Source organism: Solanum dulcamara, chromosome 2 (assembly GCF_947179165.1).
Source record: "Solanum dulcamara chromosome 2, daSolDulc1.2, whole genome shotgun sequence".
Classification (NCBI taxonomy): domain Eukaryota; kingdom Viridiplantae; phylum Streptophyta; class Magnoliopsida; order Solanales; family Solanaceae; genus Solanum; species Solanum dulcamara.
The window spans coordinates 5,330,426-5,343,974 of record NC_077238.1 but is presented as its reverse complement, the minus strand read 5'-3'; the positions used below and the strand labels follow the sequence as shown (position 1 = coordinate 5,343,974).

The following is a 13,549-nucleotide window of genomic DNA, read 5'->3' as shown; positions in this document are numbered from 1 at the left end:
GTAGCTCCCCCATCTACACCCTTGCCTCTCCACTCTCACATTTCATAGTATTTATCTATATTATATATAAATATTTTTAAATAGAATTTTTTATTTACGTACTGAACATGTCAATAAAGTTGAAATCAAACACGATAGAGGTGTTGGATCAAAGTCCTTGGGGACGTGAATATAATTTCAAAAGAGATGTGTCCAATCAAAACTTCCTAAAATGGGAATAAAAGAGGATGGTCTTAGATCAAATGGTCATGTACAAATCCGTGTACAATCAAAAAGCAAAAACACAAACAAAAGGGACAAAAGGAGAAGAAAAAAATGTTTAATATTTTTGATAGATCAAATTGTGACGTTCATGACCAAGTGTGGTTAAAAACCGACTAGCACACTTTTACGTTGACAAGTTTGGATGCATATCATGATATTTTAAGCGAATCTAATATTGAAACAAGAGAGATAAATAAAGAGATTGAAAGGCATGCCACGAGTTTATATATATAGTAGATGCGCTTTGAATTTGATTATATCGTAGCTTGAAGAACAAATTTGTGAGGTCTGTTGACTCAAAACGGATAATATATGTCATAACTTGTGTTGCGACATGATTCCACCCTTTTATCATGAATAATTAGAGAGGAAAATAAAGAGATTAAAAGGCATGTCACGAGTTTACATATATAATAGGCGCGCTTTGAATTCGATTATATAGTAGCTCGAGGAACAAATTTGGAAGGTCTGATGGCTCAAAACGGATAATATATGTCATAACCTGAGTTGTGACATGATTCCACCCTTTTATCATGAATAATTACTTGTAAGTTGTAAAAATTATCTTTTAGGTGATCTAAGAGTACTCCGTTTGTCCGATTGAAAATACTTGTCATGTTTATTTTTTGAGAGTTAAACTATGTAAACTTTAATTTGATCAATATTTTAAGATGATTTTCTTTTACCATACTGGTATGAAAATTAAGATATGCAACTTATATATAGTAGTACTTTTTCATATAATTTTTAAATAGCTAATTAATTCTAAATTTAAAATATTTTACCTCTAAAAAATAGTTAATTAAATCAACTCTCGAGAACTGTCGTGACAACTATTTTGGGCGGAGGGAGTATAACAACTCTTTAACACTAAATTAAAACATATACAAGTTAAGCTATTGGTTGGCAATGTTCGAGGAAGAAATGGGGGGATCTCGTGGCCATAACTCATTAAGGGAATTTTTTTTGGTTTCTGGCTTGGTCCGATATTTATATTAGAGTTTGACTAATTTGAATTCGCGTATTATAGGTCTCATTTCTTAGGGAAGCGCTCCTAACAAAAAAAAAGCATATCCATGACTCAAACACGAGACATCTAATTAAGGAGAAAGTGATTTCAACTACTTCATCACAATGCATGTTGATGCGATAAGGACATTGAATATGCCTTTACATGCATGAAGTGCTAAAAAGAAAACAAATTAAAGGATCTTTGTTTCATTGTGTGTATAATATATGATGACCAACCTTGGGAAGTCATTTATACTAACATAGAAAGTAGTAGAAATCAAGTGTAGAAATAGTTAGTTTCCTTGTTTAGCAAACAAAGAAATGAAGAATAGTCACATCAATATATAAAGACATAAACTCTTTTCCTTTAGCTACTTAAAAATCAATATGATGGTGACTTGTGATTGTAGCACTGGTCATTTTCAGCTTTGTTTTCTTCAATTATATTACTTGTCACCCACAAAAAAAAAAAAAAGAAGTTAGCTATATGGGAAGCCATCACCATAACCCTAGCTAATAATTTTGTCTCATTTGATTCAATATTATTCATGCACGCCTCTTATTTCTGTCTCCTCTTCTTTGTTTTTTTGTTCATTTCAACTCCCGTTATTGTGATGGAGTAATAAATATGTACTATTTTATTCTTAATTAAAAGTTTTGCGTTTGAGTCATGTTGGGTATTGAGTCACTTTTATTAGAAAATGTTTTATCCTCCCTCAATTTAGAACTTTCCCGGTGCGATTCTGAATTTAGTAGGATATCAATGTGGATACGACCATCATATCGAATGGGAAATTAAAAAAAAAATATTGGCGTAAGCTAGCGCAACTGGACGAGAAATTTGAGTAAGAATCTTAAATATAAATTTAATTTTATATATATAATATAATTTTCCGATGAATGATGATCAATAAAATCATGTATATATCTTTGTTACCCAACTTTTGTTTGGTAGATTAGTGATAGTGTACATTTACAATGAGTTTAATTAATTGAGTCTTATGCAAAATCTTTAGACTTCTCGCCATGTATATAATTACAATGAGTTTAATTGAGTAATTTTTATTTAGAGAAAGACATGCGGTCGATAGTTATTAAGTCAAAATGTTGGGTAAGAAAATTTAAAATATAAAAAAGTAAATTTATAAAATAAAAAGTAAAAAAAATTAAAATTTACTATATGGCAAATAAAGTTTAACCCGCTCCACCCCGGTCGAAAAGAAGATCTAGCAAATATAATTCATACAAAAATTATACTTTGCTTGCTATTATTATGAGTATGGACGTTTGATGTCATGGGAAGTCCTCAAGAAAGACAATATCTTAAGTTATTTTGGGCAAGGATCTAACCTAATAATTTTTTTAATTAGAAATTAATATGTGTCTTCGAAATCGAAATTCCTACTAGCAAACTTACCCGTAGTTAAAAGTAAATTGTTAAAGTGCTCTTGTTGGTCATTAGATTTCGCTCCTAAAATGTATTTTTAATTAGTTCAACCTATCTCAAACCTTAAAAACTGATGATTTGATGAGATATGTCTTACTTGTATTAAGATTTAAAACTTATCGCACGTTGCTATCAAGAAAATGTTTGGAACAAATTACTCATGATGAAAGATTGTTACATTCATGTCACCATGATCATATATATCCAATTTCTAGTGATTGCACATTCAATTATATATATATATATATATATATATATATATCCCCAAAATATTGAAAGAAGCAAAAACTAATATAAGATGATTAGATAAGCTTTGATTTGATAAGAATAGTATAAGGCAAAAGACGAGGATCTGTCAAGAGAATCAAACGTTGTACTTCAACAAATTATTGCATATCTGGACTATTGTCTTCTTATGTTTATATTTTCTGTCATATGTTTCAACCTTAATGTACTGTCTTTTTTAATGTATTAGAACAGGAAAATGCAATTTGCCTATCATATTAATCACCTAATTAGATTCATCAACAACGATAGCAATATACTCAGTATATTCTCACAAGTGATCGAGATCTGGAAAAAGAGGGAGTGCACAGATCTTACCTGTACATTTGTGAGAAAAGAAAATTGTTTCTGATAAACTCTCTTCTCAAGATTATTGTTATTATTATTATTATTATATTTATTTAACATGACCTAATTAGAGTCAAAAAGGCAAAGGAATTTAAACTTTGATTTATGTCATCACCATTATTGTATGATTTGTTACTATTTTTATTCATATTTTAAGGACACTGAAACCAATTTGGACAGTAGCATATAACACAACATATATTACCAAGAACCTTTGGTGAAAAACCTCAATGCCCTAATGCACAATATAAGAAAAAAAGGATGATTTTTTTTTTTAAAAAAAAACATTATTGGACAATGAAAAAAAAAGATTTCTTTCTTTCTTCTTCTTCTCATAACTCTTTAAGTTAAGTAAAAATATACATACGATAGAAAATCGTGTGAATCATCAATATAATATCTATACGTTGGTTGATACAATACGTTGTTATTATTATTATAATAATTATGAGTTCAGCAGAATTCAATAGTTTTGATTCAAATTCAGTATTTTTGCTTGAAACTAATTATTCATGTATAAAATATGACACATGAACCTAAGTCAAATCCAATTTAAAGGTAGTTCATGAGCGAATGATTATATTGTCCAAATTCATATAAGCGATTATCAATCTATTTGTCAATCAATATTATGGGACTTTAATCCATTCTAACACCCAATAAGCAAAAACATATATTATGGTTCAGAACCCATTATCTAAATTAAAGAAAAATTGAATTCACGAATAAATCTTGTAAATGATCCTGGAAAGGGTGAATCATTTGAGATGCATAACTAACAACTAGAAGTTGAAAATATGTTATGAAAAATCATCCAAATATTCAAGTATAAATATAACATATATACAAATACAAGTACTATATAAGGGCCACTAACAATTTTCTGTGCAACTCTTTTTCTCTTAGTTTCCTCATCAATACCCCCCTCCCCTCCACCCCCCCACCCCCAAACCAACCTTAAAAAATTTTCCTTTAAAACCAAAAAAATAAAAAAACATATTTTCTATTCTCCATCTGAAAAATTAAAAAACTCCATGGATTTTGTTCAATCTTCTGAACATCTTTGCTACGTTCGATGCAACTTTTGCAACACTGTTCTTGCGGTAATTTAATTATTTAATTTAATTTCTTACTTTTTTCATGCAAAAGTACCTAATTAATATAATTAGTTTTGCCATATATGTTTTTTTTTTTTTTGGTCTCTATGAATCTATGATTCTTCATTTACAAGTTTCCATCAATCATTTCTGTGATGTGAGTGATTTTATAATATAGTTTAATTTCTTGATGGAGTAAAAAATAGGAAGGTCAAAATAAAGCTACTATGATTGTTTTCCTTTTAGTATAATATGACTATTTTAGTTAGCAAGAATAAAGAAATTAAATTCTTCTATTTTGCCAAATCACATGCTACAACACGTGTACTTTTAATAAATACTTGGAGGGATTGTTTTGGTAGGAAGGATTAAGTGGATTATTTCGATATAAAATTTGAGATTAATTAAAATTATTTTGTGGTTGATTGATTAGTTTATTATAAATAACTTCTCTATCCCAAAAAAATAGGAATAAGGTCTGTATATATCTATTCTCCCAAAATCTCATTTATAGAATTATACTAAATATGATGTTATCCTTACATATATATATATATATATATATATATATATATATATATATATATATATGGTGAAATTATTTATCTCGATTATAATCCCAGGATAATTAATATGGTTTTGAGACAATTTCTGATTTATGAATCACTTCAATCACTACAACTTTTTACTTTTTTATTTTTTATTTTTATTTTTAAAGGTTGGAATTCCATACAAGAGGCTAATGGATACTGTGACAGTGAAATGTGGCCATTGTAGCAACCTTTCTTTTTTAAGCACTAGACCTCCAATTCAAGGCCAATGCTTTGATCATCAACCCAATCTTCATCAGGTATTTATATTTTTTTTTAAAAGACAGTTCGATGTATAAAACATATATCACGCGTTAGCAGAGAAAAGATGCATCCCACGAGGTGGTTGTTTATAAACCGAACATAACCTACGTACTTATCCTAATATAAATATTAGTGGTTGTTTTCATGACTCTTTTTTTATTATTATTTGGATTTCTGGTTTGAGAAGTTTCATAAAATTTTATACATTTTTTGGTTATTTAATTTATTATATATTTTGTTTTAATCAATAGGATTATTGTAGTGAATTCAAAAATAAGGGCAAAGCTTCATCATCTGCCTCATCAACTTCAAGTGAACCTTTATCTCCAAAGGCACCTTTTGTGGTAAAACGTATGTAATGTTTTTATTATTTTAAAAAAATCACTCAATCATTTTAATTTTTTTTAATTATTAAGTTAATGGTACTTAATTATTTTATTTTTTTATAACTTTGTTGAAGCTCCTGAGAGGAAACATAGGCTTCCATCTGCTTACAATCGGTTCATGAAGTAAATATCATAACTTCTTTCTTTTTTATTTATTATTATTTCCTTCATTTCAATTTACGTGATACTAGTTTTTATCAGTTTGTTTAAAAAGTAATAACAGATTTTTGAATAAACGTTTCGTTATATTTAAAGTCTTATGGTTATATTATGAAAACACTTTCATTTGTGTTTTCAAACTTTGTGTCAATCGAACTATGTTATTACAAAAATTGAAACAAAAGAAGTACGGTTAATTATTTGCTTATTCATTTCATATTCATTTATTTCATTTTGAGTCTTATTATATGTGCTTTAATTACTTTGATAAAAGGGAAGAGATACAACGTATCAAAGCTGAAAATCCAGAAATACCACATAGAGAAGCTTTCAGTGCAGCTGCTAAAAATGTGAGTTTAATTTCACTAATCTTCATCTTAATTAAGCTTTAATTTTTTTTAAAAGGAACTTTTTTTTAGGGTTTGTGAACAAGATATACTGGGATTATAACAGATTAAATAATGACGGAATTATTTTTTGATGATATATTTAATATATCATTTAGTCAATTTACTCATTAATTAATATAGAACATATGTTTAGTTTTACACTGGAGATACACTTTCAATTTCTAATTTTAATTTCTCAAATTAAAAGATTTGGGAAAAGAGCTTTAGATAAGGGTAAATGTGTCATTTTTTTTTCTATCCCACAATTAGTAATCCTGAAATTATAACCCCACCACTTAAAACTTTTCCAACGAGCATTTCCGAAAATTCAGAATTTCTGACAAAAATATTTGTTTGAAACGTTTCTGAAGAGCAAATTTCCACATGGCTCAACTTAAAAATAATATTTCAATGACAGTGAAAAGAAATTTCATATTTTTAAATCATCTAAAAGATAACTACGTGTAATTGTCAATAATAAGTGAAATAATTAATTATCTAAAAGATACTAAGATTAGTTTTTTTTTTTTTTGGTACTTTGATTTTATTTGTAACCACAACTTTGTAACAAATCTCTAACAATTTTATTTGTTATGTAGTGGGCTAGGTACATTCCTAATCCACCAAATGGATACTTGTCTGGAAATTCCAAGAATGTAAGAGTTCTCAATTTCTTTTCCTTGTAACAAATTAATAAGTTTTATTTTTCTTGTAATATATATATATATATATATATATATATATATATTATTATTTTTTATCTAATGACAAACATTTTTTTTTGTGTGTAGGCTTAGATGTTGAATTGAAGCAAACATTGAGACTATATTATATGTAATATTAATGATGTTTTCCATTTACTTGGGAGAAAACATGTAGGATAGTTAAGTTTGTTGCACTTATCCTATAGTTTGCGTTGATCTTTATCTAATTTGCTATTTAAAAACTTTAGTTAAAACAAAGTATATCCTATGCTATATTATTATATTATTATATCTAGTGCTTATTTATCATCTTCCTCAAATTTACAGTTTTAGTTTATTAAGTAAAATACTACAACTTATATTGTTTTCATTATTGTATATTATCTTATTCGCCCTTAGGTGTGGCAAAAATGTTAATTACTATGAATTAAAATATCAAAATTCTAATATAATCTCAAAAATGTAAACAATTTTATTTATTACTCCTCTTATATATGGGTAACAAAGGTTAAATACATCATCAACAATAACAATATATCCAATATAATTCCGAAAGTAAAATCTAGAGAGGAGCAAATGTACGCATGCATTCCTTACCCATATCTTTGTAGGGTAGAAAGATTGTTTCTGATAGACTCTTACCTCAAAAAGAGCGTAATCAAAGCAGGATTTGAAGGAAAATAACGATAACAAAATAACAAAACATACAAAGCAAGTGAGACAACATGTAGTATTAAAAAGCTAAATACATCAACGGCCCTCTAAATTCGTCTGCTTCTTCTAAGTTGACATCAGAACTTGAACTTGTTCCGATCTAACACTTTACACTACTCAAAAAAAATATACGAATTAAACACTTTATGCTGGGCATGACATGACACGACACACCACACCACGCGTGCTAAGGGAATTACCACACACAAATGTCCAATGCTCTAATTATCATCATTGTTTATTCAAAAGGATCTAATTAATCACAAACTTAAACCCCGACCCCCCCCCCCCCCCCATTTTCTTTCTTAAAATCATCCACTTGCATATATTGAACAATTTTTTTCACAACTTCCTAGAATGATACTACATGATGGGAACAACAGGTCTAATTTTTCAACCAAATAGAATGTTGCAATTCCAATAAATAAGGGACCACTTCTTCTTCTTTCATTCCTTCTCTATCAAGGACCACAACACAAAACACACTAATCTAATGCATTAAATAACACTATTAATGAATTGAAAAACCAACCAAGTCAAATTCAACTAAAAAAAACCCTACTTAATGATAGATTCCATATACAATTCTGCACGCTTACAACCCGTAAAGACATGCCAATATACCTGCACGATTGAAAGGTTCTTTTTTATCCCCCTTTCGCGTGTATGTACACGTGTTGACACATGCATAGAGCATAACTTTTTTGCAGCAGAAGTCATACACTGCAATCACAAGATTTTTATAATTCCATTGCCACACATGTATGGCAGCAAAAGTGTAGAATTGGAAAGTAGACTAAACCATATAAAAAGAATGATATTTTTGCTAAAATAGTAAGATTCTATACTTTTCACAACCAGGAGAAGGAGTTTGCGTCACAAGAATTAAAAAAGGCAGCCTGGTGAACTAAGGTCCCGCTTTACGCGGGTTTGTACCACAAGGGTTGTCTATTGTACGTAGTCTTACCCTACCTTTCTGCGAGAGGCTATTTCCACAGCTCGAATCTGTGACCTGTTGGTCACATGTCATATGGCAGCAACTTTATCAGTTCTAGATGAATCACAAGAATTGCTGACAGAAAAGTGAAGATTTATAGATGTAACGACTAAGGCAATTATTGTTGTTTCTATAAACATAAGGTTTTTTTCCACATTCACACCAAATATAAAAGAGATGATATATATAAATTACACACAAGAAATGTTATCCTTCTGATACTATTCTCTTCTTAAACATCAGTATATGATGCAAGATTCCTTGGAGACAACATCGACTATTAAAATAAAAAGAGCACTGTTACGACGAAATGGATATATTGAAACAAACAATTGATGTAAGGAAAGAAATAGAAAAGCTATGGCTGACACTTACAAAAGATACACCGGTTTAAATCATTTATTAATCTGCCTTTGCCTTTTGACTTGTTGGAAAGGCCACTTGTGAATTAGTTTAATCTCCTCATATTATCTTCCGATTCTTCACTTCAAATGTTGACCCTTCAGCCTGCAGTTAGGATGGAAAAACCAAGAAAAGGTCATAAACGATAACAACAATAATTTTTATATATATATATTTCAGACAAGAAGTTCCTATTCCTAAAAGCTTTTGCTTTTTTGCTTTTGAGGTTTCTATCTTTTCAAGAGGGAGAGAGTTGGGGAATGGGGGGATGAAAGATCTGAATACTGCAATGTCACATTAGTAGCCTTCTACACCACTGTAGAGGATCAGCACACTGTAATATACATGCTTCGACAAAAGAAATCATGGCGTAAACCGACACTCACCAAGGCTCATAATGATCCTTAATCTTTACTAATTACTAGAAATAAAAAAACTGCAAGCAGTAATAAACAATAGTCTTATCTCGATTTTTCGCCCAAACATGTTCAGGTCACTGTAACAAGTAGTATAAGTGACATGGCACATTATTCAAATTTGTTAACTTTGTCTCGTCAGATATCAGGTGTATATACATGAGGACATGTTTTTTGCGTATTGAATTCAGAAAAAATTGTTCTTGTTTTAACAAGGACATGAACTATAGAAACGAAATCAGCGTTAAATATCAAATAATAGACATGTTTACAGACCTTGTAGCTCTCATAACCCTCAAGTGGAAGTAAAGGAACAAAAGATATCATTTTCCTGCTTCACTTGGACGGAATTTTTCTGCTGCTCCACCCTTTGTAGGTGCGAAGACAACTGCACTAGATCCATGGTAGGCCCACCTTCCAGAGAAAGGCAATTCTTGGAATTTATAGAGTTTGATCTTTGATCATGTCCGTCGTCTCTCTGAATTCCAAATGAAACAGCCTCACTATCAGGAACTTGAACAACGAGCCCATCTTGCTCAACTACTTCAGATGAATATAACTCAATTGGTGTCAACCTATTTGCAACATTAACTCCAGGAGATTTCTGAAGATTATGATGATCTCCTTGAACCATCCAACGTAGATTTGGTGAAACGTCTGTTGAATTGTGTAGACAGTTTTGTGAGTGGGCTGACAGAAGAGAGAGAGCACAAGAGGAGTTTTGCCCTTCGGAAAATTCTTGAACTGACAATGTCGCCCCACCAGTGTGAACTTTGGACGGATCTTGTTTTCTCACTCCGTACTGATGTTGAATGCTTTTTGCAGGGAATTGCCTGTTTTTGGCTGACATAGCCAATTGAGAAATGCCGAATGGCTTATGTTCTAATTTAAGGTGCTTGCTATTGTAATTATCTTCATAATTTTCTTGATAAAAGAAGCTACCAGGAAATATTTCTGGGAAAAGAAATGGTACTCTCCTTTGTGAAGTCATATCCAAAAATCTTGAACCTGCATTTGCATAAATTCGTAGTCGGTAAAACTGCAAACCATTTCTTCACAAAGCAGAACAAACATGAGAGTGGTCACAAGCTAAAAGAAGGAATATAATCAGTTATGGATATGCTTACCAAATGAAAAATTGAAAAACTCGATACAAAAACTATCTTCTTTAACTAGATATGATTAGGTAAATAGGATAATTAGCACCAACAAACTTTCAGAACACACTCAAGACAAGCAAACTGGGTTAAGAAATAAAAAGTTCTTTCATGCATTCACATGAAAATAGAGTTGGGAAAATAATACTCCTTCCATTTCGATTTGTTTGTCTTATTTTCCTTTTTAGTCCGTTTCAAAAAGAATATCTGTATCTTTTTTTGGTAACTCTTTTATTCTAACTTTTCAGGTGACATGTTTAAGACAACAAAATTAAAGAGCATGTCGGAACATTCTACATGTTATTTAGTTTAAGACCACAAGATTCAAAAATCTTCTCTACTTTCTTAAACTCCAGGTCAAGTCAAAACCAGACAAACAAATTGAAACGGAAGGAGTTGCAATCCATTTTATACATTGAGAGGAAAAAGGAAGAGAATTGGAGTGTGGCGGATGAATCTTCTAGAGTAGACAAAGTTAATTATGCACTGATTTAATGAAAATTAAAAGACAAATCAAGCATAGAACTCTCTTCCATTTAATCAATAAATACAGGATAATTAGCAGAGGGAGAAAAGGTTTACCCCAGTGAGTATCAAACTGGGGCTTCCTCCGCCGCTCATTATGGCCTGCAAGGCGTTTGCGACAGCTTCGTTTACCTTCATCAAATTCTGCTAGCAAGTGAAACCTGCATTTTAAGAGGTTACTGCAATTCTATGCAGGCTGCAGACTAGCAGCCAAGACAGTCATGAAAAATTGTAACTACGAGAAATAAATAATGACATTCAGACCCAATGCATAAAAATCAACAGACATATCCAGAGTAAACATTTGCACTGGTCACTTCTTTGTTCTTTTTGCTAACAATATAATGTCCGAACGAACTTGCATGCACCTCGACTATACCACTATCACTATATACCTGCTACCTCCCACCAACATAGTAACTGAGTGCTATGCTGGTCGCTTTTTGTTAACACCAAGAACAGTTCTCTACTTTAAGGGTGATATAAGAGTGAATCCAGAGGATGGTCAATTGATTAAGTTACTATACAAATGAAAGATTGGAATATCTATATTTACTTAACTTTCTAGAATTTTTGGTGGATCGTTCAAACTAAAGTTCACACAAACAGCAAGGCATACGTTAAATATATTAAGTGGAAACTAGGAGGAGCTAATAGTAGTTTTCACATTCGTGTCAAAATAAGTTCCTTAAGAGCTCAGATGCTAAAACTTCATCTTCTTTTCATTAACATTACATCCACAAGATCTGCCCTTCGGTTCAGTTTTGTAAGCCTAGTCAAACAAATGACTTCAATACAATAGCTGGTTTTCTCAGATCAAATGCAACACGTCAACGATATTTCTACGTTTGTTTAATACACACACACACATTCAGTACAATCTAAGAATTATATTACATTACAAAAAGAGAAGCAATGATCTAGACCAAACCTGCTACACTGCTGACAAAACCTTTGCTCAATCCCATTAACAATGACTATAGCAGTTTTTGAGTGTTCGTCACATACTTTGTGTCTTTTGTGATAGTCTTTTGAGGAGCTTAGGTCCTTGTTACAACCATGAACCTGGCAGACAGGAATCTCGGAATGAAAATTTGCAGTCCGTAGTCTTTTTCCCTGCAGTGACGAATTGACTGAAGACATAGACGAGTTTCTCTTTACAGATTGATTACTCTTGACTTCCCTAAAAACAGTCGATGACGACTCCTTCTGACCACGAACCTGAGTATGCAAACTCTTTGTTTGGGCTTTTCCAGCTGGCAATGAAGATTCTGGAGAAGAAAGAATCGAACTTTCTTTCGAAGATTGACTAGTCCTTAATTCTCCATGATCAGTCAACTCCTCCAATTTCAAATCAATCAATGATGACATCGGATTGTTCGATTTAGAAGCACTACGATTAAACATGGCTCCAAGTCCAACTTCTCCGGGAATTGGTTCAAACGTATTAAACATAGAAGTTGATGATAGCACTTTACCACAACCATCACCCATTTCGCCACTTAAACCTCCGTGACACGGGTTACAGGCTGCTGATTTCTTCAAAATATCAGCAATACCTGATCCCAAGAACTCTGTGCTTTCAGTTATTTCTTGACTAAAACCACAAATGCTTTTATCAACATCACAAAAAGGGTTCAAATTCCATTCCTTTACAATATTTCTACTTCTTGAAAGCGTGTCGACCGATAATTCAACATTATCAGGAAAAATAAGACCTCTCCCTTCCAGAGAATACCTCAAAGGTTCCATTCAGAAACAAAGACAAAGTGCAAAGACTTACAAATTTTTGCTTCAAAATATAAACTTTTCACAGTGAATTCTTCACCACTAAGCCAAATCCAACTGAAATTCTGAATATGCATAATATAAATTGACAGAAATACATCAGTATGAAATAAAGTTCCAATCTTGGAATTCAGATTAAATCAAACCTAAGATATAAACATGAAAAAAATGACTTTTTTTCAAGAATTGATCCCAAAGGGAAGTGAACAGTGTTATTATATAGAACCAAGAACATTAAACTAAAATTAGTTATAAGTATACTGAATCCAAAATCAAGATCCCCCAAATAACAACTATCAGGTTTTACAAATCAAGAAACAAGCACAGACAAAATCAGAACTTTAATCTTAGTGTATCCAACAAGAGTCAAGAAAATACCCAATTGAGAAAACCACAGGGAAAACACAAAAAAGTAGAAAGATTACTCATCTTTGATGAAAAAAGATTGAAACTTTTTTTATCAAACTTACCAAGAAGAAGAGTCTAAAAAGTTAGAAAGAACTTGGAACAGGTAGTATGGTGCTCTTCCACTTTTATTCTTGGAGAAAAGAGAAGCACTGATAAACCAAATACATTTAAGTCAACATAATTTCCACTTCCCACATG

General features: G+C 31.2%; 2 protein-coding genes across 4 annotated transcripts; one reads left to right on the top strand and one right to left on the bottom strand.

Annotated features, from left to right (window-relative positions):
- The first annotated feature begins 4,317 nt into the window (after window positions 1–4,317).
- On the top strand, window positions 4,318–7,233 carry LOC129874631 (protein CRABS CLAW). Its single transcript, XM_055949953.1, has 7 exons — window positions 4,318–4,458; window positions 5,171–5,302; window positions 5,558–5,657; window positions 5,767–5,815; window positions 6,126–6,201; window positions 6,840–6,896; window positions 7,032–7,233. The coding sequence occupies exons 1-7, from the start codon at window positions 4,390–4,392 to the stop codon at window positions 7,035–7,037; spliced, it is 489 nt and encodes a 162-aa protein (XP_055805928.1). The 5' UTR covers window positions 4,318–4,389; the 3' UTR covers window positions 7,038–7,233.
- Window positions 7,234–8,758: 1,525 nt separating this feature from the next.
- On the bottom strand, window positions 8,759–13,549 carry LOC129880067 (squamosa promoter-binding-like protein 6). Of its 3 annotated transcripts, XM_055953905.1 has the most exons (6): window positions 13,414–13,549; window positions 12,087–13,008; window positions 11,213–11,316; window positions 10,416–10,481; window positions 9,750–10,316; window positions 8,759–9,162 (listed from the first exon to the last, which is right to left on the bottom strand). In XM_055953905.1, the coding sequence occupies exons 2-5, from the start codon at window positions 12,905–12,907 to the stop codon at window positions 9,769–9,771; spliced, it is 1,539 nt and encodes a 512-aa protein (XP_055809880.1). In that variant the 5' UTR covers window positions 12,908–13,008; window positions 13,414–13,549; the 3' UTR covers window positions 8,759–9,162; window positions 9,750–9,768. The 3 variants fall into 3 exon arrangements, with proteins under 3 accessions (XP_055809880.1, XP_055809878.1, XP_055809879.1); XM_055953903.1 differs by having other exon boundaries at window positions 9,750–10,481; window positions 13,414–13,548; XM_055953904.1 differs by lacking the exon at window positions 13,414–13,549 and having other exon boundaries at window positions 9,750–10,481; window positions 12,087–13,394.